Source organism: Nannospalax galili, unplaced genomic scaffold (assembly GCF_000622305.1).
Source record: "Nannospalax galili isolate Female #2095 unplaced genomic scaffold, S.galili_v1.0 scaffold933, whole genome shotgun sequence".
Lineage (NCBI taxonomy): Eukaryota > Metazoa > Chordata > Mammalia > Rodentia > Spalacidae > Nannospalax > Nannospalax galili.
This window is the reverse complement of record NW_008333281.1, coordinates 1,709,789-1,734,407: the sequence shown is the minus strand read 5'-3', so window position 1 is coordinate 1,734,407 and position 24,619 is coordinate 1,709,789. Positions and strand designations below refer to the sequence as shown.

General features: G+C 49.9%; 1 protein-coding gene and 1 pseudogene across 4 annotated transcripts in view; one reads left to right on the top strand and one right to left on the bottom strand.

The window, feature by feature from the left end:
* The window catches only part of Mbtps1 (membrane bound transcription factor peptidase, site 1), a 57,156-nt gene that overhangs the window by 4,393 nt on the left and 28,144 nt on the right, over window positions 1-24,619 (bottom strand). For 3 of the 4 annotated variants that reach the window (XM_029561035.1, XM_029561033.1, XM_029561032.1), the window contains 13 exons: window positions 23,290-23,392; window positions 21,211-21,362; window positions 18,662-18,823; window positions 15,990-16,134; window positions 13,248-13,472; window positions 12,322-12,494; window positions 10,953-11,068; window positions 10,208-10,364; window positions 9,230-9,354; window positions 8,352-8,429; window positions 5,293-5,433; window positions 3,413-3,544; window positions 813-939 (listed from right to left, as the gene is read on the bottom strand). In XM_029561035.1, the coding sequence (XP_029416895.1) occupies window positions 813-939; window positions 3,413-3,544; window positions 5,293-5,433; window positions 8,352-8,429; window positions 9,230-9,354; window positions 10,208-10,364; window positions 10,953-11,068; window positions 12,322-12,494; window positions 13,248-13,472; window positions 15,990-16,134; window positions 18,662-18,823; window positions 21,211-21,362; window positions 23,290-23,392 (1,836 nt within the window). The remainder of the gene's footprint in view (window positions 1-812; window positions 940-3,412; window positions 3,545-5,292; window positions 5,434-8,351; window positions 8,430-9,229; window positions 9,355-10,207; window positions 10,365-10,952; window positions 11,069-12,321; window positions 12,495-13,247; window positions 13,473-15,989; window positions 16,135-18,661; window positions 18,824-21,210; window positions 21,363-23,289; window positions 23,393-24,619) is intronic. The other variant, XM_029561034.1, reaches the window with a different exon arrangement.
* On the top strand, window positions 8,054-8,140 carry LOC115069426 (annotated as a pseudogene).

Here is a 24,619-nt window from a genome sequence, read left to right as displayed (position 1 = left end):
GTCCACCACTGATCCATGTACAGGGGCAGCCTTGACGGGAGGAGAGAAGGCGGGAAAGACACTGGTCTAGATGACGGCGGCTGGGAGGAGCCAGGAGAGGGCCACCTTCCTGCCCGCGACAGCTCTGCCAGCATCTGCAGGACAGCAGACCCCGCTTCCTGTGTCGTCCTGCTCAGGCAAGACACCAGACAGAAAGGGGAAGGTGAAGACAGCAGGCAGCCCAGTGGGGGCAACTGAGGGAAACGATGCACACAGAGAGTCCGGGTTAGAGACACAGGAACCTCGCAGGGGCCCACACACACGCGCACCGCCTGAATGATGAGGCTGCGGCCTGCACAGGTCGCACTGCTCCGCCAATGACATCACGGTACTGGAGTGCCAGCACCCGGTGCACTCTGCCGACTGGGCCGCTGCTGCAGAAGCCACACCCACACGGAGCAGCTCTACCCTGGGTGTGTCAGGAGAGGCCCATCGGTGTTCTGCAGGTATTCCGAATCCAACACCGTGGACAGGCCGCACAGCTGCAGATGACAACCCTCAGCCCCACACGGAAGCTGGAGCTTCTCAAGGGACAGCATTCAGCTGGATGACACCTTTCCAAACAAGAACTGGCCAAAGCAACGTGCCGAAGCACTCTACTGCAGGGTACCACCAAAAGTCAATATGGGGGTCTGCTCATTTCCATAACCCTCAAAAGCAAGCTACAAGATTTGATTATTCAATAATCACGTCAGCAAAACTCCATTCTCATAAAACAAAGAATGAGTCACAGGCCTTGGGGAAGGAAGGGAAAAGCACAGGCAGACACCGACCTGGGTGCTGTCTCATTCAAAGGCTGAGGTTTGGCCCAAGACAAATGTGGACAGGCTGGAAGAGGCCGAGGTTTCGGGTCTCCCAAGTGGGCTTCGAGAACTTTGGAGTAGCGATGAAGGTGGTTTCCTGTGGTTAGCAGCAGAGAAGACAGAACAATCGTCATTATTAGACAACAGAAAAGACAGCTCTGAGTGACGTGTGCCTTCCTGCCAACAGCCCAGTGTCCATCAATCTGTCTCTCATGTGTATAAGGACAACAGGGGCCCCAGTCTGTGGAGCCTTCGCTGGTCATCGATCACACTCAAGACCCCCGAGGACAAGGCCTCTGAAAATATCTCTTCTGAAAAATTTAATTCTCTGGCCAAGAAAACAAACAAACTGCTCTTCTAGGTTTTTCTGTGCCAATCAAAACTGCAGCTGCCAGCTACATGTGGCTACTGGGCAATGAGACGATGTGACATGCCTTTGACATTTTAGTGCATTAGGTCCAAGTTAGTTATGAGATGAATTTCACCTTTCTTATTGAGTGTGTGTGGTGGGTGGGTGTGCATGGTCACTTGTGTGCATGTGTGTATGTGGAAGCCAGAGACTGAGGCCAAGTGTCGTCCATGCTCTCTGCCTTGCTACCTTGTGTTTTGAAACAGGGTCTCAGTAAGCCTGGAGCTCACCAGTTCAGCTAGGCTGGCTGGCCAGCGAGCCCCAGGGATCCTCCTGCCTCGGCCCACCCAGTGCTGGGTGACAGGTGTGCACTGCTGCACCCTGGGTGTGCATGGTCACTTGTGTGCATGTGTGTATGTGGAAGCCAGAGACTGCCACCCAGTGCTGGGTGACAGGTGTGCACTGCTGCACCTAGCTTTTACCTGGACGCTAAGGATCCGAACTTACTCATGCTTGGGCTGTAAACACTTTACCAACTGAGCCGCCTTCCCAATCCCTGCTGGAATTTTTCTTTTCAGTTCTGGCTTTTTTATTTTTTGAGATGGGGTTCACTATACACAGCCCAGTCTGGCCTCAAACTTGATATTCTCCTGTCTTAGCCTCCAAGTGCTGCAATCAGAGGCATCCAACAGTACGCCTGGCTGCTACTATAAAATTCTAAACAACATCTGTGGTTCACATTATCTGTGGACAGTACTGCAAGGAAGAGAACATTCAGTTCCATGGGCACATGAGCGCCAACCCCCACAGGCTGTGGAGTGAAGGGAGATTAGGGCCCATCTCACACAGCCAAGTGACTCCCTGGGGCAGCTACTCCTCTCCCTCCCATTCCTTCATCTGTATACCAAATATTAGCTCTTTTCACAAGATTACTGGGAAGCATTAGTTAACTAATCCCCATAAAGCACCAAGCCTGGTGTCTGGTACCCAGAGAGAACTCAAAGATGCTAGCTAGACCCTAGGACAGTACCCATACACAGGATCCACAGTGCCTGCCTATCCTGGGATCAGGAGGATGGGTCCCCTGATCAGCTATCAGCATCTATTAAGAAAAACAACCCAAGGGCTAGAGAGATGGCTCAGCAGTTCTCAGAGAGGACTCGGATTCAATTCCAGCACCCACAGGCCAATGAACTGTAACCTCAGTTCCAAGAGGATCTGAGACCCTCTCCTAGCCTCTGCAGGTACTGCATGCAGATGCACTTAAATGTAGGCAAAACACTCACACATATAAAATAAAAACAAGAAACAAATATTTTAAAAGGGAAGGTCACATGGACTGACTGTGGCCCAAGTACCAGGCTGTAGGCAGCCAGGCACGGGCCCTTCAGGCAGCTGTGGTATAGGTAAGCGGGGCATGCAGGAGGCACCCAGCAAGGAGCCAGTGGGACATCCCTGGTGATATTCCTACTCATGGTGAGGGTCCACGTTCTGAAGAGGAAGGTTTGGCTGTGGAGGAGGTGGCTAATGGGGGACAGGACGGACTGTCCACCTGGGGGCTTCCAGGAGGAACAGCCTGTCCACTGTGGAGCAGGCTGCCCATCTTTTTAATGTGGACTGGGACCTGGCATTGAAAGCAGACCAAGGCAATCTTTACGAGGCCAATGACATTCAGGGGAGCACTCCCCAAGAGACAAATCTTGGGTGTGCTGTGCCCCACAAGGAGACATGCTGCATGACCCTGGCTGGGGCCGTCTACCTCCACCAATACACATTATCCTGAGATGGTCTTTGAAACAGGACAGCTGATGATGCCACAGATTGCAGGTGTCGCTTTCCGCCTTCAGGGTTTTTATGCCCTCCCCCCACGAAGACCTGTGTCGTGCCTTTAAGGTGAGACACCTTATCCAAGCCAGTGTTCCCAGTGGTCTGAGTATGGGCTATACACACTGGTGTGAGCTAAGGCCCCACGGCTTTCTCCCGTTTTGTTGTTGCTGTTAACAGATTCTTTGGAATGCATCAGCATGTGTGTGTGTGTGTGTGTGTCAGAAGAAGTGTGTTTTTTATAAATAAAAGGAGGGGGAAAGAAAGAGAGAAAACCGGCTCATGGCACCCACGGAGGGACAGGTTCAAGGGCAGGTGCACCACCTCCCTGTGGGCAGTGCCACGACAGAAGTGGCACCAAGCAGGCTGGCCCACTGCGGCGCGTGGGGACACTCACCTTCCATCCTCTCCGGAGGGGCTGAGCCAGCTCCATTGGGTGGGCGCTGGCGGTTCCCAGAATGGCTGAGGCTGGGTGGGGTCACACCATATGATGTGTACTGAAGGAGAGCATCGAGAAGCCAAAAGCAGTCTGCAGAGTGACAGGCAGGCCTTTAGGGTTGGCCTTTAAAAATGAATCTCAAGCCAGGCATGGTAGTGCACGCTTTTAGCCCCAGCACTATGGAGGCAGAGGCAGACAGATCTCTGTGAGTTCAAGGCCAGCCTGGTCTACATAGTGAGTTCCAGGACAGCTGGAACTACAGGGAGACCCTGTCTCAAAAAGACAAAGAAAAAAAAAACAAAAAACAAACAAGTTCATTCACCCCGAGTAGGCACCACTGAGAGCAAATGGGCTGGACTGGGAGCTCCACGGCAGGGGCAGGACAGGGACACGACCTTCTCCAAGTGCTCCTGGGGGCAGGAAGTAGATGTGCACTACGAGGACACTTACCATGAGAAGGCGAGTTCAAGGTATGCAGGGAGGTCTATTAATTTGAGCTGGCCTTTGAGTCAGAGGCCCTACCAATGTGTTCAATTCTCAGGGACCCTCCCAGAGTCTAGGTCTGAGACTAGGAGCACCTCCCACCCAGCAGCAAAGAGGCTCCTTCTTAAAAGGTTGCCGATGCTCCTGTGCACTCCACACCTGTGTTTACCCCGTCCAAATCCCACGAACATCCACTTGCACCACAGCAGCTTCATGAGTGGGAAAGGCTGTAAGTAGTCTGGTCTTGAAAGAGCATGCACTTCTGGCCAAGTGCCAGAGCCCCGAGGACCCAAAAGCTGCCGCCTGAGATGCACAGGCACAGACTGTCCTCGCAGGCACTTAAAATTTTAATAAAGTTTCTTAACAGGAGAGCTCAGATCCTAAGAGAATATCTCTGGAAATAAAACATTAATCTCCTATCTGCTGTGATTTTTAACCTCACTTGGTTTTTTATAAAGACCAATCCTATTCTAAGAATTTACATAAGTGACTGAGATTCAGTCAATCTCAACTTAGAATTCAGAAAAGGTATAATGCACCCTGGCACACGCCTCCTGCCTGCAGGTCTGGGAGTCACTAGGTCTGAGAACCCTGCAGTGGACTCACGGAGCCAGAGACAAGACTGCAGTCCTGATTTCACTGCCGTCCTTCCAGGTAAAAACAAGTAAGACTTCACTTTGTTTCCTCCTTCATAAAATATGGAGAAGAAACAGCTGGACCCAAGCACACTGCAGGACGTGCCAAAGCAGGCTGAAGAGGAGGCCCAGAGAGTTTCTGACCCCTCTGTCTTGCTGGCTTTGCCTCCTGCACCCCTAGTGCGGAGAACAGGCTCCTTGATGAAAAAGGCTCCCTCCCAGCATCCCAAACTTTCAATTCCCAGAAGTGAGCAACCAGCAGGGCCTCCAAGTGTGGCTAAACTGTGAGCCAGCCAGGAGCAGGCTCCCAAGTGAGGCCTCTCAGCCCAGAAGGAAGCCCGACAAGGGCAGGACCTGGGTCAACCGAGTCAAGGGCTCGCCACTAAACAGGTGAGGCTGGCCCACGGCCATGGGATGGGAAGCAGAGGTGGGCTAGAGAGGCCCGTAGAGGCAATTCTGGTGTGTGTATCCTGAGGGTCAACCTTTAGGTACCTATGAAAATATGCCGTCCCAGTGTCCCTGACTCCTGCAGCAAGCACCTGTTTACTCACCAGCTTCTGGCTGGTGCCTCTACAGGCACAAAGGAGCAGCACAGTGCCTCGGCCCTAGGCCTATGCGTCCTCTTTGTGGCCATGCTGCGTACTGAACCCAGAGCCTCCTGTGTCCTAGGCAGGCACCACCACCAAGCTGCAGCACCAGCCCCATGTGCCGTGCTCTTACCCTTCTGCCGGTGACTGTCATCCAAGCAATTGGAGTCTCCATAGAGCACAATTCGGCCTCCGCCCTCAACTGGAATCTGATAAAGCCCCAAAACAGGGACATTCTCAACTATTGCTGTCTCTTGCTTTAAAACCTCCAGTCCTAGATAAACAATGAAAACAAGATGGAAAATTCTTATTAAGGAATTATTTATTTTCAGCTGCCAACTTAAAGTAGTGTTTTAAATATTGTTGAGTTTTAGTTTTATCAAATTTCAGCTATAGCTCTCATAGAACCATTGTCCACAAATCTAGTCACATGCACTGACCACCAGACCCCTTCTGAGTTCCATCATTAAAAGGTAAATGCAACTAATTTTCTTTTCAAAATTCCCAGGATTGGGAAATTTTTTTATTTATCATTTTTTTATCTTATGTGTATGAGTGTACTGCCTGCATGTGTGTAAGTGCACCTGTGTCATGCAATGCCTAGAGAGGTCAAAAATGGCCACTGGATCCCCTGGAACTGGAGTTACAGATGGTTGTTAGCCACCATGTGGGTGCAGGGAATTGAACCCAGGTCCTCTGCAAGAGCAACCAGTGCTCTTAAGTGCTGAGCCATCTCTCTAGCCCCTGAATGTAACTAATTTTTAAAATGTGTGCCCAGCAGCCTGGTGTGGTGGTGCACGCCTTTAATCCCAGCTCTTGGGAGGCAGAGGCAGGTGGATCTTTGTGGCCAGCCTGGTGCTACATAGTGAGTTCCAGGACAGCTGGGGCTACAGGGAGACCCTGTCTCAAAAAGACAAAAAAAAAAAAAAAGTATGCCCACATACTTCTACTTTGTATTTAAAACTTCACAAAACACATTCTAACAGCAGAGCCGTCTTTCTTTTCTTTATAAAAATATTTTATTTATGATTTTTATTTTATGTGTATGAGTATATTGCCTGCATGTATATGAGTGCATCCGTGTCAAGCAATGCTGGAGGTCAGAAGATGGCTTCGATTCCCCTAGAACTGGAGTTAAGGACGGTTCACAGCCACCATGTGGGTGCTGGGAATCGAACCTGGGTCCTCTGCATGATCAGTCAATGCTCTTAACTGCTGAGCCATCTCTCCAGACCCAGAGCCGTCTTTCTCAACCAAACAGATGACATAACTCATTGTTTAATGAGTCAAAAAGTAAAGCAATGTACCAGTATCATGGGCAGCAACCATCAGTAGCACGGTCCCATGCTGAGTGTCTACCCCTAAAGCAAAGCTGTCCTTAGCACTCAAAGACAGGCATCATCAGAATCCAGCACTGCAGTGCACATGTCAATCAACCTAAAACACCTCTAGTTACTCACACACTCCTGCCCTGTGTTCAAAGTTGCCCAGGCAGGCCTTGAGTGTGTGATCCCCTGCCTGAGCCTCACTAGCAGGAAGGATGATAGGCCTGCACCACATTGCCCAGCAACTTTAATTTGTAGAGTTCTGGTGCTAAGGTCTTTTCTGACTCGGCATAACCTGCACTGTCAAAGTCCTATTTTATAACCAAAGACTATTCAGTTTAAAGTCAAGGCAGCTGATTTCTTAGACTGCAGCAAACACACAATGAAGCCTGCACTATAAATCTGCTCTCGCTGGATCCTTGGCAGAACAACAAGCTGCAGAGGGTGGCAAGTTAGCCAGGAGGCCAAGCAGCTCTCGGAATCATAAGCCTGTGCTGAGCTGGGCCAAGGGGCCAAGAAGACATAATTATCACATGTTCCAAGTTCTACTGTAGCCACAAACAGGTAAACTGAGAAATTCTACAGTTTCACACTTGCAACTAATAAAACTCTCTCAGGTACAGAAAGAGAAGCCTTGACAGAGGTGCGCAGGGCTCGCTTGTACGAAGAAATGGCTCCACGTGGTCTACAAGTTATCACACGAGGCAGGTCTGTTTCCTGGCACTCAGCAGAGGTGAGAGGAGTCCTGTGGCTCTAAATCCTAGCTCTGCAGTGACGACCACAGGAAGAACACCCCGTGGTCCTCTCAGGCCCTACTGCCTGGCACCTAACTTACAAAAAGGTGACCCCGCTTGTCCCTGCTCCTCCCCACTCACGAGGCAGGCTCTGTGCACTGAGACTGGCCCAGGCCTGCTGAGGGATGTCTGCCTGTAGGTGAAGCAAAACTGAACAGCAATCTACCCAGAAGAGAAGCAGAGAGGCTACTCTATGATGCTTTGGTCTCTGCACCTCCTTACAGCTAAGAATGCTAAGATACCATCAAAGCCCCTCTGTAAGTAACCTGACAGTGACAGAAACGGAACGAGCCTTAGACTGGAACAAAGAATACCGGAGGCTTGTCCCAAAGAAATCCCATTTCTTTTGCAGTCTATGCATATCCATTCACATTACCACCAGAGTCTGACTCTCATTCTGGGCTCCCACCCCGACCTGAAGCCACACCACAGCAAGTACCATACAAGCAATGCCGCAATGAGTTGTACCAGGAACCAGAGGGAAGGGAAGGACCAGACCAGCGGGTGAGATTCTAATGTAAAAATCACTGAATCGGGCTGGAGAGATGGCTCAGCGGTTAAGAACACTGGTTGTTCTTGCAGAAGACCCGGATTTGAATCCAAGCACCCATATAACAGCTAACAACTGTCCGTAACTCCAGTCCCAGGGGATCCGACAGCCTCTTCTGACCTCCACAGGCATTGCACGACACGGGTGCACTTACCTACATGCAGGCAATACACACAAACATAAAATAAAAATTAAAAAAATTTTTTTTTAAATCTCTGAATTAGCTTGCTTTGGCAGCACATCTACTAAAATTGGAACGATACAGAGATTAGCATGGCCCCTGTGCAAATTCGAGAAGTGTTCCATATTTTTACCAAGATCCTAAATGTTGATGATGGAAACACAGTAGTAATAAATTTTCATGTGACCAAAAAAAATAAAATAAAAAAATAAAAATAAATTAAAAATTTTGAAGAGGGTGAAGCTGGAGAAATGGTTCAGTGGTTAAGAGCACTTGCTGCTCTTCCAGAAGGCCCACCACAGGTTCCCAGCACTCACATGGGCTTGTGACGGTGTCTTTTACCTTGGTCCTTAAAGGTCTGTGTTATCACTATGCCATCTTCTGGAAACTTGGCAATGCTGCATCCGGATGCATAATACACTAGAAAACAGTGTCCAGTGTTACAGGATCGAGATGTCAGCTCCCTGACCAAACATGCATTCTCCAGACAGGGTCTATTTCATTTATATTTATCTTTTAAGATTCTTTTCAAGTGCTATCACACTTAAATTAGAAATAATTCAAACCTTAAGTAAAAAACACTAGTTAACAAATGATTTTAAATGGGGCAGTACAAAAATAAACCCAATGACTGCTGAAGGGTGGATTTTGAAAATAAAGTTGTTTTTTTTTTGGTCTTTTTGAGGCAGGGTCTCTCTGTAGCCCCAGCTGTCCTGGATCTCACTATGTAGACTAGGCTGGCCCTGAACTCACAGAGATCTGCCTGCCACTGCCTCCACGCCTGGCTAGATTTTTACTTTTTAAAAAAGAAATAATTTTTGTTTGTTTTGGAAGAAAGGCTCTTGTTACCTACCCCAAGCTGGCCTTGAACTCTCCCAGTCCCTGGCTTCTGAGCACTGGGATTGCAGGTTATGAGTCCCGTGCCCAGTTATATGGTGCTGGGGTGGAACCCAGGGCTTTGTGCACACTAGGTAGGCACTCTACCATGTGAGCTACATGCCCAGCCTGTTTTTGTGGTGTTGAGCACTGAACCCAAATCCTTGTACAAGTGACTACTAAGCTGTACTCCCAGCCCAATGTGCCTTCTGGAAACAGACTAGATCTTTCCATATTTTGGCTCATTCAGGAACCCTTTCTCAAATCTAGATTTCAAAAGCACACAGCCCACGCCCTCACACCACTGTGGTTCATGCCTCTTGCACACAGACACAAAGCCTTACTGTCATGGTTTGCCAGTGCAAACTCCCCTTCATACAGGCCGTCACTGAACCCCATGTTCCACACAGACAGCAGCTCATTCAGAGCTGGGATGTTGGCTCCTCCGGTGTCCGGCATCCACCACTGCCTGTAAAAGTGGCAGCGGGCAGAGAAGGCGCTATGGAGACACCCCACGTACCTCCTCATACACGGCCTCCTCCCGTGACAAAGCATGAGGCCTACTGTCAAAATCCAGCCCATCCATCTATACAAGTGTCAACTGAAACAGGCTGTTTGGTCTGAGAAATAACTGCAAAGGTAACAGCTCCAGCCAGTGTGCAGAATGCACTAAAGCTTTACTTTATGAAGTGGAGACCAGCCCTTCATTGGCAACCCAGACAGTCTGGACGCAGTCAGAACCACGAAGCAAAGGGAGTGAGAAAGAGCGGCATCCAAGCTCCAGTCAGAAGAATCCAAAGGGGAAGCTCAATTCTTATATAACCCCCCCTTTTCTTTCAACTCCTATGTAGATCAGGCTGGCCTCAAACTCCCAGAGACCTGCCTGCCTGCCTCCCTAGTTGGGGATTAAGGCATGCTCCGTGACTCTCAGCCGACATTTCTAACGCTCTAGGAATCAGGGCTCAGCAGTACCAACCAGGTCTTTTTCGTACCAGTTCCTTTGGTGCATGTAAATTTGAACTGTTTAGAATGAGAGATACGGGAGGATGGAAAAGCACTAAACAGAAATCAAAGCACAAGTATCCAGGATCAATGAGGGAAGAAAATGGCCCTGTAATCAGCATTCGGAGTCAAGGAATGCCTACTTCTCTACAAAGAACTTCCTTCTACACAGGCAGGGCTTTCTCTACCTATACTCTGCTCCCTAGAAAGACCACCACCAAGTCAGACAGTCCCATAAAACTTTGCTAGGTAGGCGCTTGCTGGGTGGACACTAACTCCCCCGAAGTCACAGTTACCCAAATACCAACTCCCAACCATACCTTGTGTTTTCATCATAAAACTTCACTTTTCTCATGACAGAAGTGTTGTACCAGTCACTGAAGATGACGAGTGAGAGCCCATTGTCCACATCCCTCCTCAGCTTGGTGATCTCCTCAGGGAAGTACTCTTCCTCACTGTCCACCATCAGCAAAGTGCCTGATGGACACAGGGTTACCATAGGAGAGCTGTCTTCTGAAAGGAGTTTCAGAACACGGACTCTCACTGGTGTCCTACCTAAGAGTCTGGTTTGTGCCACCCTGCACCACCACAGAAGGATAAAGCACACAGGATCAGGGCCCAGCAACCCACAGGGATCAGGTACCTGTGGTCTGTGGTTTTCACCGGTTCTCGAGGTAAGGGTTTTTACTGACTCAGGAAGAATGATGTATAGTGATGGGCTCTCTGAATTAAAAACGGAAAGACTGGCCAGTGGATGGCTCAGCAAGTAAAGGCACTTGCCACCAATCCTTAGGACCTAAGTTCAATCCTGGGACCCATATACCCACATGATGGAAGGAAAGAACTGACGCCTGCAAGTTGTCCTCTGACCTCCCTCCCCACACGTCATAGCTTCTTCTCTCTCTCTCTCTCTCTCTCTCTCTCTCTCTCTCTCTCTCACCTGGGGATACGCCAGGTGCCCTTTACTGGCCCATCAGTGGAAGCTGTGGCTCATTTCTGAACATGTAACACATATCTGCTATGGCCTGGACAATCTGGCCAGCCCAGCCCAGCCCAGCTGCTCACCATACTGAGTGGCATCAAAACACGTGAAGGGCGCGCCGAGGACCTCCACAAAGTAGCCCATGCTCCGCAGGTGCTGGTACATCTCCCTGAAGTTCGTGTGGATGTGATCGCCATTCCTGAAAAACGGCACCTGGCATTAAAATGACCAGTCTGCACTTGCACGCAAGGCCTGCCTAGAGTCAGGGCTACATCAGGAGCACAGAGCTGTCCCCAGATGCCCAGGAGCCAGTCCTCGGCCTTCCCAGAGCTGCACTCTCTGGACTAGACACGTTAGAGTAGGTGGTAAGAGGGAACCACGTACATGATACGCACAGATGATAAAATGACACAAGACATCAAGCCGACAGGGTCACACAGAGCCCACCACAGTGAATACAAGCTGCCACATCACCTTGGATCACCTTTTCCTCCTGAATATGCCCACTTTCCTATGCATGCTAGGTAAACTGCCTACATCCTGGCAGAAAACCCAGGGGCTCCTCTGCAGGCCCATGGCCTTGCCTGCCGACGGCTTCCCCATTCCCAATCGCCTGCCTCTGGGTCTGGACCTGCCATCTGCCTTCCAGGAAAGCCTCACTTTAAAAGGCAAGTCTGATCCTCTAAGTATCCTGGTCAAGTACTCGCTACCCTGCCCCCCTCGCCCCAGCCCCCCAGGAGCACAGACTTCACTTTACTAAGACAGAAGAAAAGCAGGCCCAGAGCAGAGCTCGTGCTTCCAAATGGCTACTCTGCTGCTATGTGGGGATGGGATTTAGGGAAGAAGATGAGCAGCACCAAGGCCTGTCGGGAGGACACAGATGCCACCCAAGCCTCAGCCGGGAGCAGAGAGAAGGCCGCATGTGGAAAGAAGGCCTGGGGACACAGCCTACCGGTGGCAGAGACAGGATCTGGTGGTTGACTCAATGGCAGAAGACAGGGAAATAAAACAAAGATGACGTCGAAGGATTTTTACTGTTGTTGAGACAGGGTCTCTGTAGCCCCAGCTGACCTAGAAACTTGCTAAGTAGACAGGCTGACCTCAATCTCAGAGATCTGTCAGTCTCTGCCTCCCGAGTGCTGGGATTAAAGGCATATACTGCCGGGCGTGGTGGTGCATGCCTTTAATCCCAGCACTTGGGAGGCAGAGGCAGGCAGATCTCTGTGAGTTCAAGGCCAGCCTGGTCTACATAGTGACTGAGTTCCAGGACAGCTGGGGCTACAGGGAGACCCTGTCTCAAAAAAACAAAACAAAAAAAAAACAAAAAAAAAACCACAAAAGCATATACTACCACACCTGGCAAGTGAGGTTTTTACTGCAGTCATTTAATTACACTTGTGGTTTAAAGCGTAACTAGGCTCCGAGCAGAGACACTAAGCCCTAGTGTCTCACCAGTCCAGTGGGTCGTTCTTCATCCGCAGGTTGTCCCTGGGAAAGTAGCCAGGTGGGTAGCGGAGGTTGTGGTACTGATCCCAGAGGACTCTTTTACTCCGAGGAGGGGTGGGAATTATCTTCACTTTAATGGGGAGCTTTACTGTTGAAGTCTGTTCTGCACCATTTTTTGACTAAAAGAGAAAACAAACAGAAACATATCCGCATGCCTATTCTGGAAAAGTCTTAAATTCAGGATCCTCCTGCCTCAACCTCCAGATGGAAGACTACAGGCATGTAGCACTACACTATGCTTAAAGGGTCGTTTCGGGACTGGAGACAGATGGCTCAGCAGTTAAGAGCACTGGCTGCTCCTGCAGAGGACCAGGGTTCAGGTCCCAGCACCCACGTGGCGGCTCACAGACAGCTCTGATTCCAGTTCAGGGGATCCGAGGCCTCTTCTGACCTATGCAGACACTGCATGCATGGGTGTGCTTACTCATGGAGGCAAAAATACTCATACACATAATTTTTTAAAAGATCCTTTCTATTTACCAATTTAACTTGCATAATTTAAAGACAAGAACGAGCAACAACATACATTCATGTGACACAACTAGTTCCACTGAATTTCAAGAGTTGAAGACTTAAAATTCACAGCATTTGTTTCTAAAAGCCATAGGGCCACCCGGCACTGAGCCTACACCTCCTGGGAGGCCTATGGCAGCACTGATTTGGCCCAGGAGGTCCTCTCTGCTACAAGCAGCAGAGCATGCAGGAGGTAGGGTTTAAACTCAGCTGCCCTAGAGGCCCTGGGCCACAGTTCATGAATGTTGTGGCGAACCCAGTCAAATGTCAGGGGTCCTAGGGACCATCAACATGGAGCCTGCCCGCCTCCCCTCCTGGCAGGGGCTGGTAAAGGTCAAGAAAAGCAAGTGCATGCTTACCTCCACCTCTTCTGGAGAAGCCACTGTGACCATGACGTGGCCTTGGGCAATGCCTTCCCAGGAAGCTGCCTTCTTGGTCACAGAAATGGAGATGGCCAGGTAGCCAGACCAAGGCCACAGCACGGAGGAGTAAGAGAAGGCCACTTCAACACTGTCTCCATTCTGTGGCAGGTAGGGCCGCCACTCAGGCTGCAGGACAGAGGAAGGTAGGCCGAAGGAAGTGAGGTGCAGGACAGAAACTTTCCTGGAGCCAAGAAGGCCTCAGTTCCCGAGACCCAAACTAGCTTCTGAGGAGTATTTCAGTACATGGGGCAAAACGGAATCTTCGAAGCACACCCTTAGGCTGGCAGCCCATGCCGTCTGGAAGGTGCCTACTAGAGAGCCTAGAAACCACTACTTTGGATGACTCCAATTTTAAGAAACTTCCCATTATACAAAAATATGGGGGACAGTCGTCAAAAGTTCTTTGTATGAGATTAGAGAGCTGACATGACACCTCAGATCTGCGCTTAGACACCAGCTTTCTGTGTGTGGGTCACAATGATGGGAGGAGTAACAGGCCAACCCAGCCCTGCAGCTTGTGAGAGCACCTGGAGAAGGCGGTGGGCTGTCTGTGGGTAGCTGCCTGAGCCGCATCACACACACACCCTGCCAAGGGTCAGAGGTGAGTGCAGTGCAGCAGGAGGCCCCCAAAGATGGCGCGGACCCAGAGCCCTGGGATTCAGCGAGAATTCACTTCACTTCTTGGTCCACAAATAGGCTGCCAAAAGGAGCCTATGCCTCTGTACCCTGCTCATGAGCCCAGTGACTGCTGACAGACTGTGTGGCGCAGACCGATCAGAAAACGACACTCTGACTAAAGGGACCCAGGGGCGGAGAAATGGGAAATACAAGGTCTGCCCCCTCCTGCATTAAACCAGCCTGCAGCACCTCACCTAGTGCTTGCTTCTACCCGACTCCCCGTGTCTGTGCGTTGACTCTGCGCCTCTTGCCCCCCCCCCAATCGGCAGGGAACCCGATCCAGGTTAGGGTCTTCACAGCTGGCCTGAGGAGAACGTGCAACACAGAGGGACACATAGAACATCTGGAAGTCACATGCATCCACTCTCAGCATCTAAACCATTTCCCTCACAAGCCACAGAACAACAGCTCCCAAGGTGACTCAGCATAGCAGAAAAACGTTCTGGGAAAGAAAACACTAGGGTACAGCACCACAAATGTGGGTTTTTTTTTTTTTTTTGGTCTTTTTGAGACAGGGTCTCCCTGTAGCCCCAGCTGTCCTGGAACTCACTATGTAGACCAGACTGGCTTTGAACTCACAGAGTTCTGCCTGCCTCTGCCTCCCGAGTGCTGGGATTAAAGGCGTGCGCCACCATGCCCAGCAAAAGATGAAAATTTAACTATATCAAAATATAAAAGTTTTACAGATGCAAAGATAAGTCACATCGAAAAACAGAAAACAATGGCCCAGGGGAACTTTCTGCAAAACAGCAATGGCTAAGTTTTCTAAGACACGAAGACCTGGGTAAGAGAAGGTGCTACCCAATGCCAGTGACAGACGTGCCAAGGAAACAAAAAGGGAACTAGTGCAGAGGGACCGTGACCGGTAGAGTGCGCAGAAGTACTCACTCCCACAGACTGCTAAGATCTGCGTTTAACAAGGCACCAGAGAAGCCAAGTAGCCACGAGTAAGACATGAAGAACAGAATGTGCAGTGTCCACACACCAGTACCTCTCAGCCACAAAGAGGAGTGAAGGGCTGACACTCCCTAACGAGCCGCGACAGTGTCTTCGGTAAGAGGACACACGACACGCACCAAGTCTGTTGGCGTGAGCTGTCAGAACACTGCTGTGTGAGGACACTACAAACTACTGCAATGCACAATTTTAAAAAGGCGAATTTTATGGTATGGAAATTATAAAAATGAAAAGCTGCAGTGCTCAGTGCAGGCTTGTAGGGACTTCTCCCTCAACAGCCTCAGCAGCAGTCTGTCCACCTGATATAACGCTCCTGGAGGGTGCGGTTACATGCTGACACTGCAGCAAGGTCCACACCCCAATCCAGGGTTCTAATCTAGGGAGCACATGCTGAGAAACAGTTCACAAGAAAAGAGCCCCAGGTGTAGAGATGGACAGCACAGGGCTCACTGCCAAAAGTCACATAACCATTCAAGCAACGGCAAATAGTAAACATTTCAATCTGACACCCCACCATCACACTGGACAACCACTGACGTACACAGTACATTTCATATGAACTGAAAAAGGATGTATTCTCATTCAGGTCTAGCAAAGAGTATGTTCGAAACAGTAGCTGTTAGCATGCTAGGGCCAGAGCTGAATGTTCCATGCTTTTCCCTAACCCTAATCACTGTGATGGCCACAGAGTAAGTAGTCAGAAAATTACAGAAGTAAAATTTAAAACAAGGACGATACCTTCTAAACACAAAGCCCATTCGTGTTCATTAAAGAATAAAATAATTGTAGCTGGGCCCCATTACAGACAGCAAACTACATGAAAGAATCCAACATCATTTGTTTCCAGGAGCCAACACCACAAAGTGACCTCAGTCTCCTTGACGCAGGTCCGGTCCTTTCTGTCCAGGACTGGGAATGCTAAGCTGCTCCCACAACGGCTCTGCAGCTTCAGCGGCGAGAGAGCGGCGCTCTCTTCTTCAGGGGGATAACTGAGGTACAAAGGTTGGGGCCACATCTCAGTGACCACAGAGAGGGAAGCCTCACCTTATCCACAATTCTTCCTGTGACCCCCATGCCATTGAGAATGGTGACATTGACGACTGTGGGCATCCCTCCGTAGTAGATGGGCTGGGAGCAGTAGGGCCACATGTACGGACACTCGGTCAGGTCGATGTAGCTGGGGCTCAAGCTGAGAATGGAAGAGACTGTTAGAGTAAACCACATCAGAGCGGGACAGGGAAGGGGAGGAGGCAGCAAGCAGGGAGCGAGCTGCACCCGAAGATCCAGCTTGGCTTGCAGGGCTGCCCAGCCTGGCACACGGAGTATGGCCGTAAAAGGCTCTGTGCTAAGCCGCTGAGCCGCCTAGACTGTCAGAACCAACAAAGTGTGCAGTGCAGGAAACACCCCTGGCCTCTGCAGGACCTTTGGGAGCTGCTTCAACTGGCGGAGGAGGAAACCTTGGTCTCTAGTCACAGGGGCTTTCTTGGGCAGAAGCACATCCAGGTATGGGGCAGTCTGCTGCTGGGTCAAGAGGCCGGTCTCATGAAACCCGGCCTGGGCTGTGTGGGAGGGAGGAAGCAACAGGAAGCTTAAGCCTGGGTTTTTCCAGGCTCGCTGCCCCTCATTGCTTTCCAAGCCTACAGCTCTGGATCCCTCTGTACCCCTGCAATGCTCCGATCACCAGACACACTGTACCTAGCTGACACCCATGAAACATTCTGGCAGGATGCTGAGCCTACAGAGGTCCCGGGGCCTGGTTGGCCGGAACAGCAGTGCTGCCACAGGGAACCTGCACTTTCTCTCCCTCGTCCTCAGAGACACAACTGGGCTAACACTCTTCCCAGCACAGCACTGGTGTTATCTCCGTGCAAGTGAGGAGGCAGGCAAATGCGTAGGAGGCGAACGTAGAGACAGGACAGGCCAAGACCTGTGTGCAGCGGGCTTTGCCTCACTCAGGAGGGCTCCACCCGGAACACCAACTACAGAACAGAACTCTGGATAGTTCTTTACGACAGAGGTTTATGTAGACTAACTGAACTACTGCATAAAACCTAATCAGGATCTTTGTAGGTATGTGTAATCATACGTGCACGTGCAAGTATAGGCATGTCCACATAGAGGTCAGAGGTCAACCTCAGATATTGCTCCTCAGACTGCCCATCTGCCTGGTTTTAGAGGAAGACCTCTCACTGGGACTTGGGTCTTACTGATTCGGCTACATTGGATGGCCAGCAAACTCCAGGAGCCTGGCTGACTCCACCTCCACAGCACTGGGATTACCAGCATGGGCCAGGCCACTATGCCCAGTTTTTTTTTTTTTTTTTTTTTTTTTTTTTGTCTTTTTGAGACAGGGTCTCCCTTTAGCCCCGGCTGTCCTGGAACTCACTATGTAGACCAGGCTGGCCTTGAACTCACAGAGATCCGCCTGCCTCTGCCTCCCGAGTGCTGGGACTAAAGATGTGTGCCACCACACCCAGCAGTCACATACTTTTTTAAAAAACAAAAACAAACAAGCAACACTCCTCTAACACTCCTCCTCAGTTAGTTCAAACTTGATGTAATCCAATAAAAATGCCAACAAGCTTCTTTTACGGATGAAGCAAGTCACTACGAAGAGCCGCATGAAGAAACGAGGAGACAAGCAGGAAGAACCAGCCCCTACTGCATAGCACACACAACTCAGAGCTTGACTGCAGGACAGTGTGGCCCTCGGACAGAGCAGGGGCTGTACAGACAGAGGAAGGTTGGCAACAAAGGTGGCAGGACCAGAATGCTCCCTGAGAGACTGACCCAGAACAAGGACTTTCGAGGGCCAGTGGCTGGGCTACAGGCCGGTCTGCTGTGCCGTCTCAGTCATTACAGTCTGAGGAGCTCGTGCTGGGGGGCGGTTAAGATATCAACATTAGGGAATGCTGGGAGAAGGATGTCTATTTTTTTTGGCACTATTCATGAAACTGAGGCATAAATCTAAAATCATCTCAAAATAAAAGATAAACAGGTGTGGTGGCACACGCCTTTAATCACAGCAGTTCAAGGCAAGTTGGGGTTACAGGTAGACCTGCTCTCAAAAGCACAAACCAAACCAACGAACAAAATAAAAGGTAAAAGAAAAAAGTTGTGGTGAAAAAGTACACAGACCAATCACGGATAAACAGCAGACAAGCCCTCGCGGGGCCAGTCCGCACCAAGTGACTGGTTCCCTCCTCCAGGAGCCAAAGCAAGAGCAGTAATAGACAGACACACTGTCAGGGCCAGAGGACACCGAGTCCACAAAGCGCAATGAGGGGCTGGAACCCAGAAGGGACAGAAGCACCAGGAAGTCTGAGTGGCTGCAGAGGCCTCAGCTACAGAGCTAGTGTGCTGGTGGCTTTCGACAGCTGCAGGGCAGATAAGCCATCGTCCCTCAGCAGGGGAAGCTATACAGACAGTGCAGAGAAACTCCATTTTTGTAAAATTTCTGTAAACCTAACACTATCTTAAGGTTGAGGTTACAGAAATGGAAATCCTTGTTTCTTGCTACATCCATGAAAGGTAGCACGTCAGTCAGTCAAGAGAAGCCAAGTCTGTCCCGTCCCCGTCCCGTGTTGTGCAGCAATGGCCTAGTGGCACAACTGGGCATCCGGTGCCATGCGGCCAGCAGCAAGATAGCAATGTGGGCAAGGGGCACCGGAGGCCCAGGGAGAAGGCCTGCCAGGGAGGCCAGCACACACACTAACCTTGCCTGTGGCTTGTAGCTGTTGAGGATCTGGTAGGCCCTCAGCAGGTCCAGTTTGCCATGGCCTTGCTCGAACATGTTGACACCAGGAAGCCTCCGGGCCGATGCGATCAGGGCCTGCTTCATGCTGGCAGGGTTTACCAGCTCACGGTTCTGGACTGTGCTGGGGAGGAAATCAAGTCTCTGCTCACTTTTCTCTCAGTATAAGAGTGAAACCTGACCACCCTCGATCTGCAGAAGTGCCAACATGTGGCCTGCAGTCTGTTCCCCACCTGGCAAGACTCTGGGTCTAATGGAGCATGAGGTGAGAGCGCCAGGTACTCACTTGGGTGCTCGCGCCAGGCCTGACCACCTGGAGACCTTCCACACAGCTGTCTCAGCTGACTTTGAAGGCTCGTGCCTAGTCATACAAACCATGAACAGTGCAGTCTCTGACAAGCTGAATAAATGGCTGTGCAGGTCGCAGAAGACCGAACATCAAAGACTCAAGGTCCCCACGGAAGGTACCTCTTGAGATTGAAAGGAACAAGGAAGAGTGCTGGAAAGGGACCCAACGCAGGGTGGGCATGAGGCACAGAGCAAGGAGAGACCACTGCCTCCAGAGCCGTCCCTTGACTCGAGTGGGGATTTGCAGGCCTGAGGCATGAGCCTGGTAGGTGCAGACCGGGGCCGCCGTGAACATCCCATCACAGACTGCGTCTCAACACACGAACGCACAACTCTGTCTGGTCAGAACTCAGACAGTTACGACTCTGAGGGGCTCATGCTGTGGTGCCTGGACTGAGAGGAGTCAGCAGTCAAAGGGGGAAATTTAGCCTCCTGCTTAGGCTCCTAAATATTTTATACATGATGGAGGTTGGTCTCAGCTGAGGCAGGCTTCTTAAATGGCAATCTGACAGGGAGGAGGCAGAGGGACTGATGCTCAATGGCAGAACGAAAGCACTGCTAGCTGCTGTGGCCAGCGCTCAGATCTACTTTCTCATTGTGCGGCACCTGCCACAGGCCAGTGTCAAGCCACGAAGATTTCTAAACCACCACAATGGCCTTTCTATCTGGAGTAGGAGATGAAGAAAGGCTTCCTTGATGCTATAATTGCCTGTGTGGAGAGCTGCCCCCAGGAATGGCAACCACAGCCTTCCCGCCTCCCCACGCATTTGGCAGCAGACCGATGACGGGCTCTGACGAGAAGTGGAAGCTGGGATTCCACTAACATCCATTCCGTGGGCAAAAACAAATGAGTTTTCTGTTTCTAGAATCCATAGCACTAGAAACAGGAGCCCTCAAAGGATCCTGTGCTTGGCAGATGGATACAAAAGCGTGAAGGAAGCCGGCTGTGGTGGCGCACGCCTGTAGTCCCAGCACTTGGGAGGCAGAGGCAGGCAGATCTCTGTGAGTTCCAGGCCAGCCTGGTCTACATAGTGAGTTCCAGGACAGCTGGGGCTATAGGGAGACCCTGCTTCAAAAAGACAGAAAAAAAGAAAGTACGAGGAGCCAGGCAGCCGGGAGCTGCCTTACCCCTCCTCGTTCCACCTTATGCAGCAGAAGGAGAAGGGGCAGTGCTTCCCTCAGGCTCCTTTCTGGGCAGTGTCAGCATTTTCAAGAACCTGGTTCTCCAGCTCGCCTTTGGACCCAGCACTCTAGGGAGGCAGAGGCAGGCAGATCTCTATGACTTCAAGGCCAGCCTGGTCTCCATAGCGAATCCAAGTCTGGGAAGGCAGAGGAAGATGGCTACGTTGACCAAGCGTTACTAAGGAGATGCTCTCTAGCATGAGAAAATCAGTTAACGTTAAGATAAGCACAGAATATAAACGTCCAACATGCTGAGCTTTCATTACGACAGCAGAGCAGCTCAACAAGGACCTCAACTACCAAGCAAGGAAAGACTTGTTTCAGGGCTGATACAGTGCTTCAGAGACAGAACTGAGGGAAGGCAGAGCGGTAGTCTGACTACAGTTCTGTCCTACCACATTCCAGAACCTTCTTATTTCATTGTCTGCCCGAGGAAGGGTCAGGACTAAACCCATTCCAACTACACATGAGAGTCTAGAGGACGAAATGAACGCAGAGAGAAACATGTCCATCACCAAGGAAGTGGCTGTCTGCCCGGCCCTAAGTGGCCTGACATCGCCTTAGCTAAGAGAACACTGAGGACAGATGCGGCCAGAGACGAGACCTGAGGAGATGACTGCTTAACTGCTTCACAGCAGAAACTATTCACCGTGCCCCAGGATAACTTGTTGCATGCATTACCTTTCACAGAAAATTTATTTAATAAGAAAAAAACATGCATCACCAAGGAAATGGAGGGGAGAGCAAGATGGCATACTTTGTGCCCCTAGCCTGACACACCCTTGTTGGGCGACCAGAGCGCAGCTCAGCACATAAACACGTCAGCTACAGAACCATGGAGGAACCACCATGCACCGCCAGGGCCTTCCAGCTTCGCCCAGCTTACAGCCGGCACAAAGACCACCCAACCCAACCAAGGCCCCTGCCTCTTGTCAGGGAAGAAGGAACAGGGCCAGGGCATGGCAGCGGGCCAGTACTCACCTCACTAGCAGGGTGACAGCCCCAGCGACCACTGGAGAAGCAACACTGGTCCCTGAGAGTGCCCGGCAGCCTCCTTTCACACCAGAACCCCGCACTCCGGCACCGTAGGTGACAATGTCTGGTTTCACGCGACCATAACCTCCCGGTAGTTCCTATGAACAAGGGTAGCTTCGTTCCTCATCACACACGTGACCCAGAGCCATGGAGGGTTATGTGTGAATAGAACCAGAACACAATTGGACAATGTCATCTGAGAAGAGGCTGGTTTGAGTTACACTGCCAGTCAAAGACAAGCCTCAGTGCTGACATAGAAAATAAACACGTGTATTTTGTAATAATCACTAAAACAGCAAAGCCAAGAGCAGTAAAAATAATTGTGCCAACATTTTAATAGCTGCTGAGACCAGGAATTAGTCACTGACTTATCACTAATGGTACAGACAGGAAACTGCTTTATTTCTGTTAATCTAAAAATAAGAAGTGCATTAGAAGAATTAGAAAATTGAAATTGAAAACTTGAAAAATAGCTCTTTATGTGGAAAAAGCACACGGCCATGACTGGCCATTTCAAACAAGAGTAAGAACCACTGAGGAGGATCTGGACACTGTACATGGGACTCCTGTACATCACCCTGCAGCTTCCTAAAAACCAGGCCTCAATGAGAATACTAGACCTAAGTGTTCTTCCTTCCTTCATTACTCTCCTCCTCTTTGCCTCTCTAGACAAGGTCCTGCTAGGTAGCCCAGGCTGGCCTTGAACTTTTTTGTGACCCCCCCCACCAGACTCCTTAGTGCTCAAATTACAAGCACATGCCACCACGCCTAGCCAGGATCTTTTATGTTCTGTTAAGAACCGGTACGCTAATTTGAAATGAAAACCCTTTCCTGGCAATCAGTCGTAAAAGCAGCACAGAAGCATTCGTCTGGGCACCAGGTGAAGACTGTTGGCCACAGCTCCGTAGAAGATTCAGAAACATTTCTCGATGCCACTGAAAAACAAACCCTTGAGAAAGGTCAAGGACATGGCATCGCGTTGCCAGTGGGGTGAAGGTGCGTACAACCGGGAGCTGCACACTGGTGCTGACAGGTGGCACTGCCTGCTACTGACAGCAAAAAGGGCATGTTGGGAGCAAAGAGGACACGCACCACGGTGCACGCCAGAGTAGGTCTATAGGACCCATGGTGTCAGGAAAATGGACCAGCTTGAGCAGATGGCATTCTGTGAGAGAGGCATGGGGCCCTGGCAGCTGAGCAGGGATACTGTGAGCCCTCACTGTGGAGTTGATGCTGGCGTGGAAGGCTAGGCCCCAAGTGCTGCAGGAGCGGACAACGCCCAAGTGTCTCCAGGAAGTTGTGAATCTTTCTGGGTCTTTCTTGACAGCCCTCAGAGCTCAGCAAATGGTCAACCTAGAGCACCAAGAGATAACCTGACCCTGAAGAACACTAGGGGTAAGAGCTCCCCAGTCACCTCTCCAAGATTAAAGGACGGAGTGCTGCTCAGCAGGAGCATCTAATTTTGAGTCAAACTTTGTCTTGGGGAAAAGAGTTGGCTACATAATCAAACCCCAAGCAGCTGAAATACTAACTAGATGCAACCATATTCATTTTATCAAACTAAACGTGATTGCTTCCGAGTTAACAGAGCTGACATTTTTCTCTTCGGTACTAGGGATGGAACCCAGGGCTTGGTACATGCCAGGCAAGTACCCTGCCACTGAGCTAAACCACCAGTCTGGAGTTTCACTTCTTAAGGTCCAAAGTAAATCTCAGCTTGCATTGAGTTACCATCTCCCTTCCAGTTAGGACAAGAGAGCGTGAGCCCATCTCACCCACAAGAGCTGCTGGAAGCACTTAAAAGGAAATGGACCTGGAAACCCCTCAGAACCCACCCATGATCTTCACGGCAGCTCAACCCGCTGAACTACGGTGGCCAGCACCAAAGCAGCCTGATCTCTTGTCCTCACGGGGGCACACTTCCGTAGCCCTGGCTCTTTTTCCACCTGTGCACTGACAAATACATGTCAGGGCTCTTAGACCAAGGGCTCCGTGAGTCACATTAGCTAAAATAGAAAAGCATACCCAGGTAGTCATTCCCCTGGAAGAAAAGCGGGCGATGTTATCTTCAAAGTCAATGCCACCCACTCCAATCACATCCATCTGATCAGCAGGGTTATTCAGAGTGCTAAATTGAAACACACAAAAGAAAAAAAAAAAAAAGGGAAGAGAAATAATAACAAGGACACTATTCCTTTTAGAAGTTTTCTGTCTGGGGAGTGAAGCCCAGCACTTCAAATGTCTCTCCTTGAATGGAGGGAGGCTGGAGGGAAGGGAAGGTGATTAGGCGGTCACTCCTGCAACCTATGAAACTTCTCAAACTTTCCTGCTATGGAATAGAAACAGCCAAGTGAGAATGTAAGCAGTACTCATATTTGGGTCAGAATAAGATTTTGAAGGGGAAAAAAAAGGCATATATAAATATTTGAATGAATGAAAATCTGCCAGTGTTTAGGATTAAGTAGGGTACAGTAGGGTATCGTATTATTATTTCTATCTCAATTTTTGCTTTGCCCCTCTCTGAAACAAAAACCCAAAGCATAAACATTTTCCTGAAACTCTGTATCACTTGATTATTAATTTTACTTCCATGTAAAAGCTGCTTGGGAAAGGCTGGAAAAGTTAAGTGGCAGAGTGAGTGTTTAGCATGTGTGAGGCCCTGGGTTCACCATCCAGCACTGAAGTGAAAAACAAAAATAAATAGAAATTGGCAAGAGAGGTTATATAGCTCTAGTGAAATAAAATATGCTTTTACATTAGAAGGAAAATAAAAGGTGATAACTCAGCTCACTGAACTAAAATCAAGAATAGAATGCCCTAAGCCCGCTAGGTCTAGAAGACCTGAGGGAGCCTTCCTGTGTGTTGTAGTCAGTCACGGCTGAAATCCTAGACTTGAAGGTCATTTCTACATTTTGTCTTCTAATCACAAAATGAAAGCCAGAGGAAAAGCTTGCAATGAATTTTTCCCCCTTTTAAGTCAGGTTTAATAAGTAGCATTTTCTTTTCTTTTTCTTTTTCTTTTTTTTTTATAGAAGGAAGTGTTTATTTGTGCTTAAAGTTCCAAAGGGGCAAGAGTCCATCATGGCGGGGAGGCATGGTGGCAGAGGTGGCTGGAGGAGGAGCAGAAGCTAAACTCTCACATCTTTAAGCAGGCACAGGAAGCAAGAGAGAAAATGAAGATCAGGCAAGGCTTAAGAACTCTCTAAGCCCACCCCCAGTGACATGCCTTCTCCAGGATAGTCACAACTTGTAAGACCTCTGCAATATAGTGCCACCAACTGGGGACAAAATGTCCAAATACTTGGAACCTATGGGGGACATTGTTCAAACCATCACAGGTACTTAAAAAAAATTA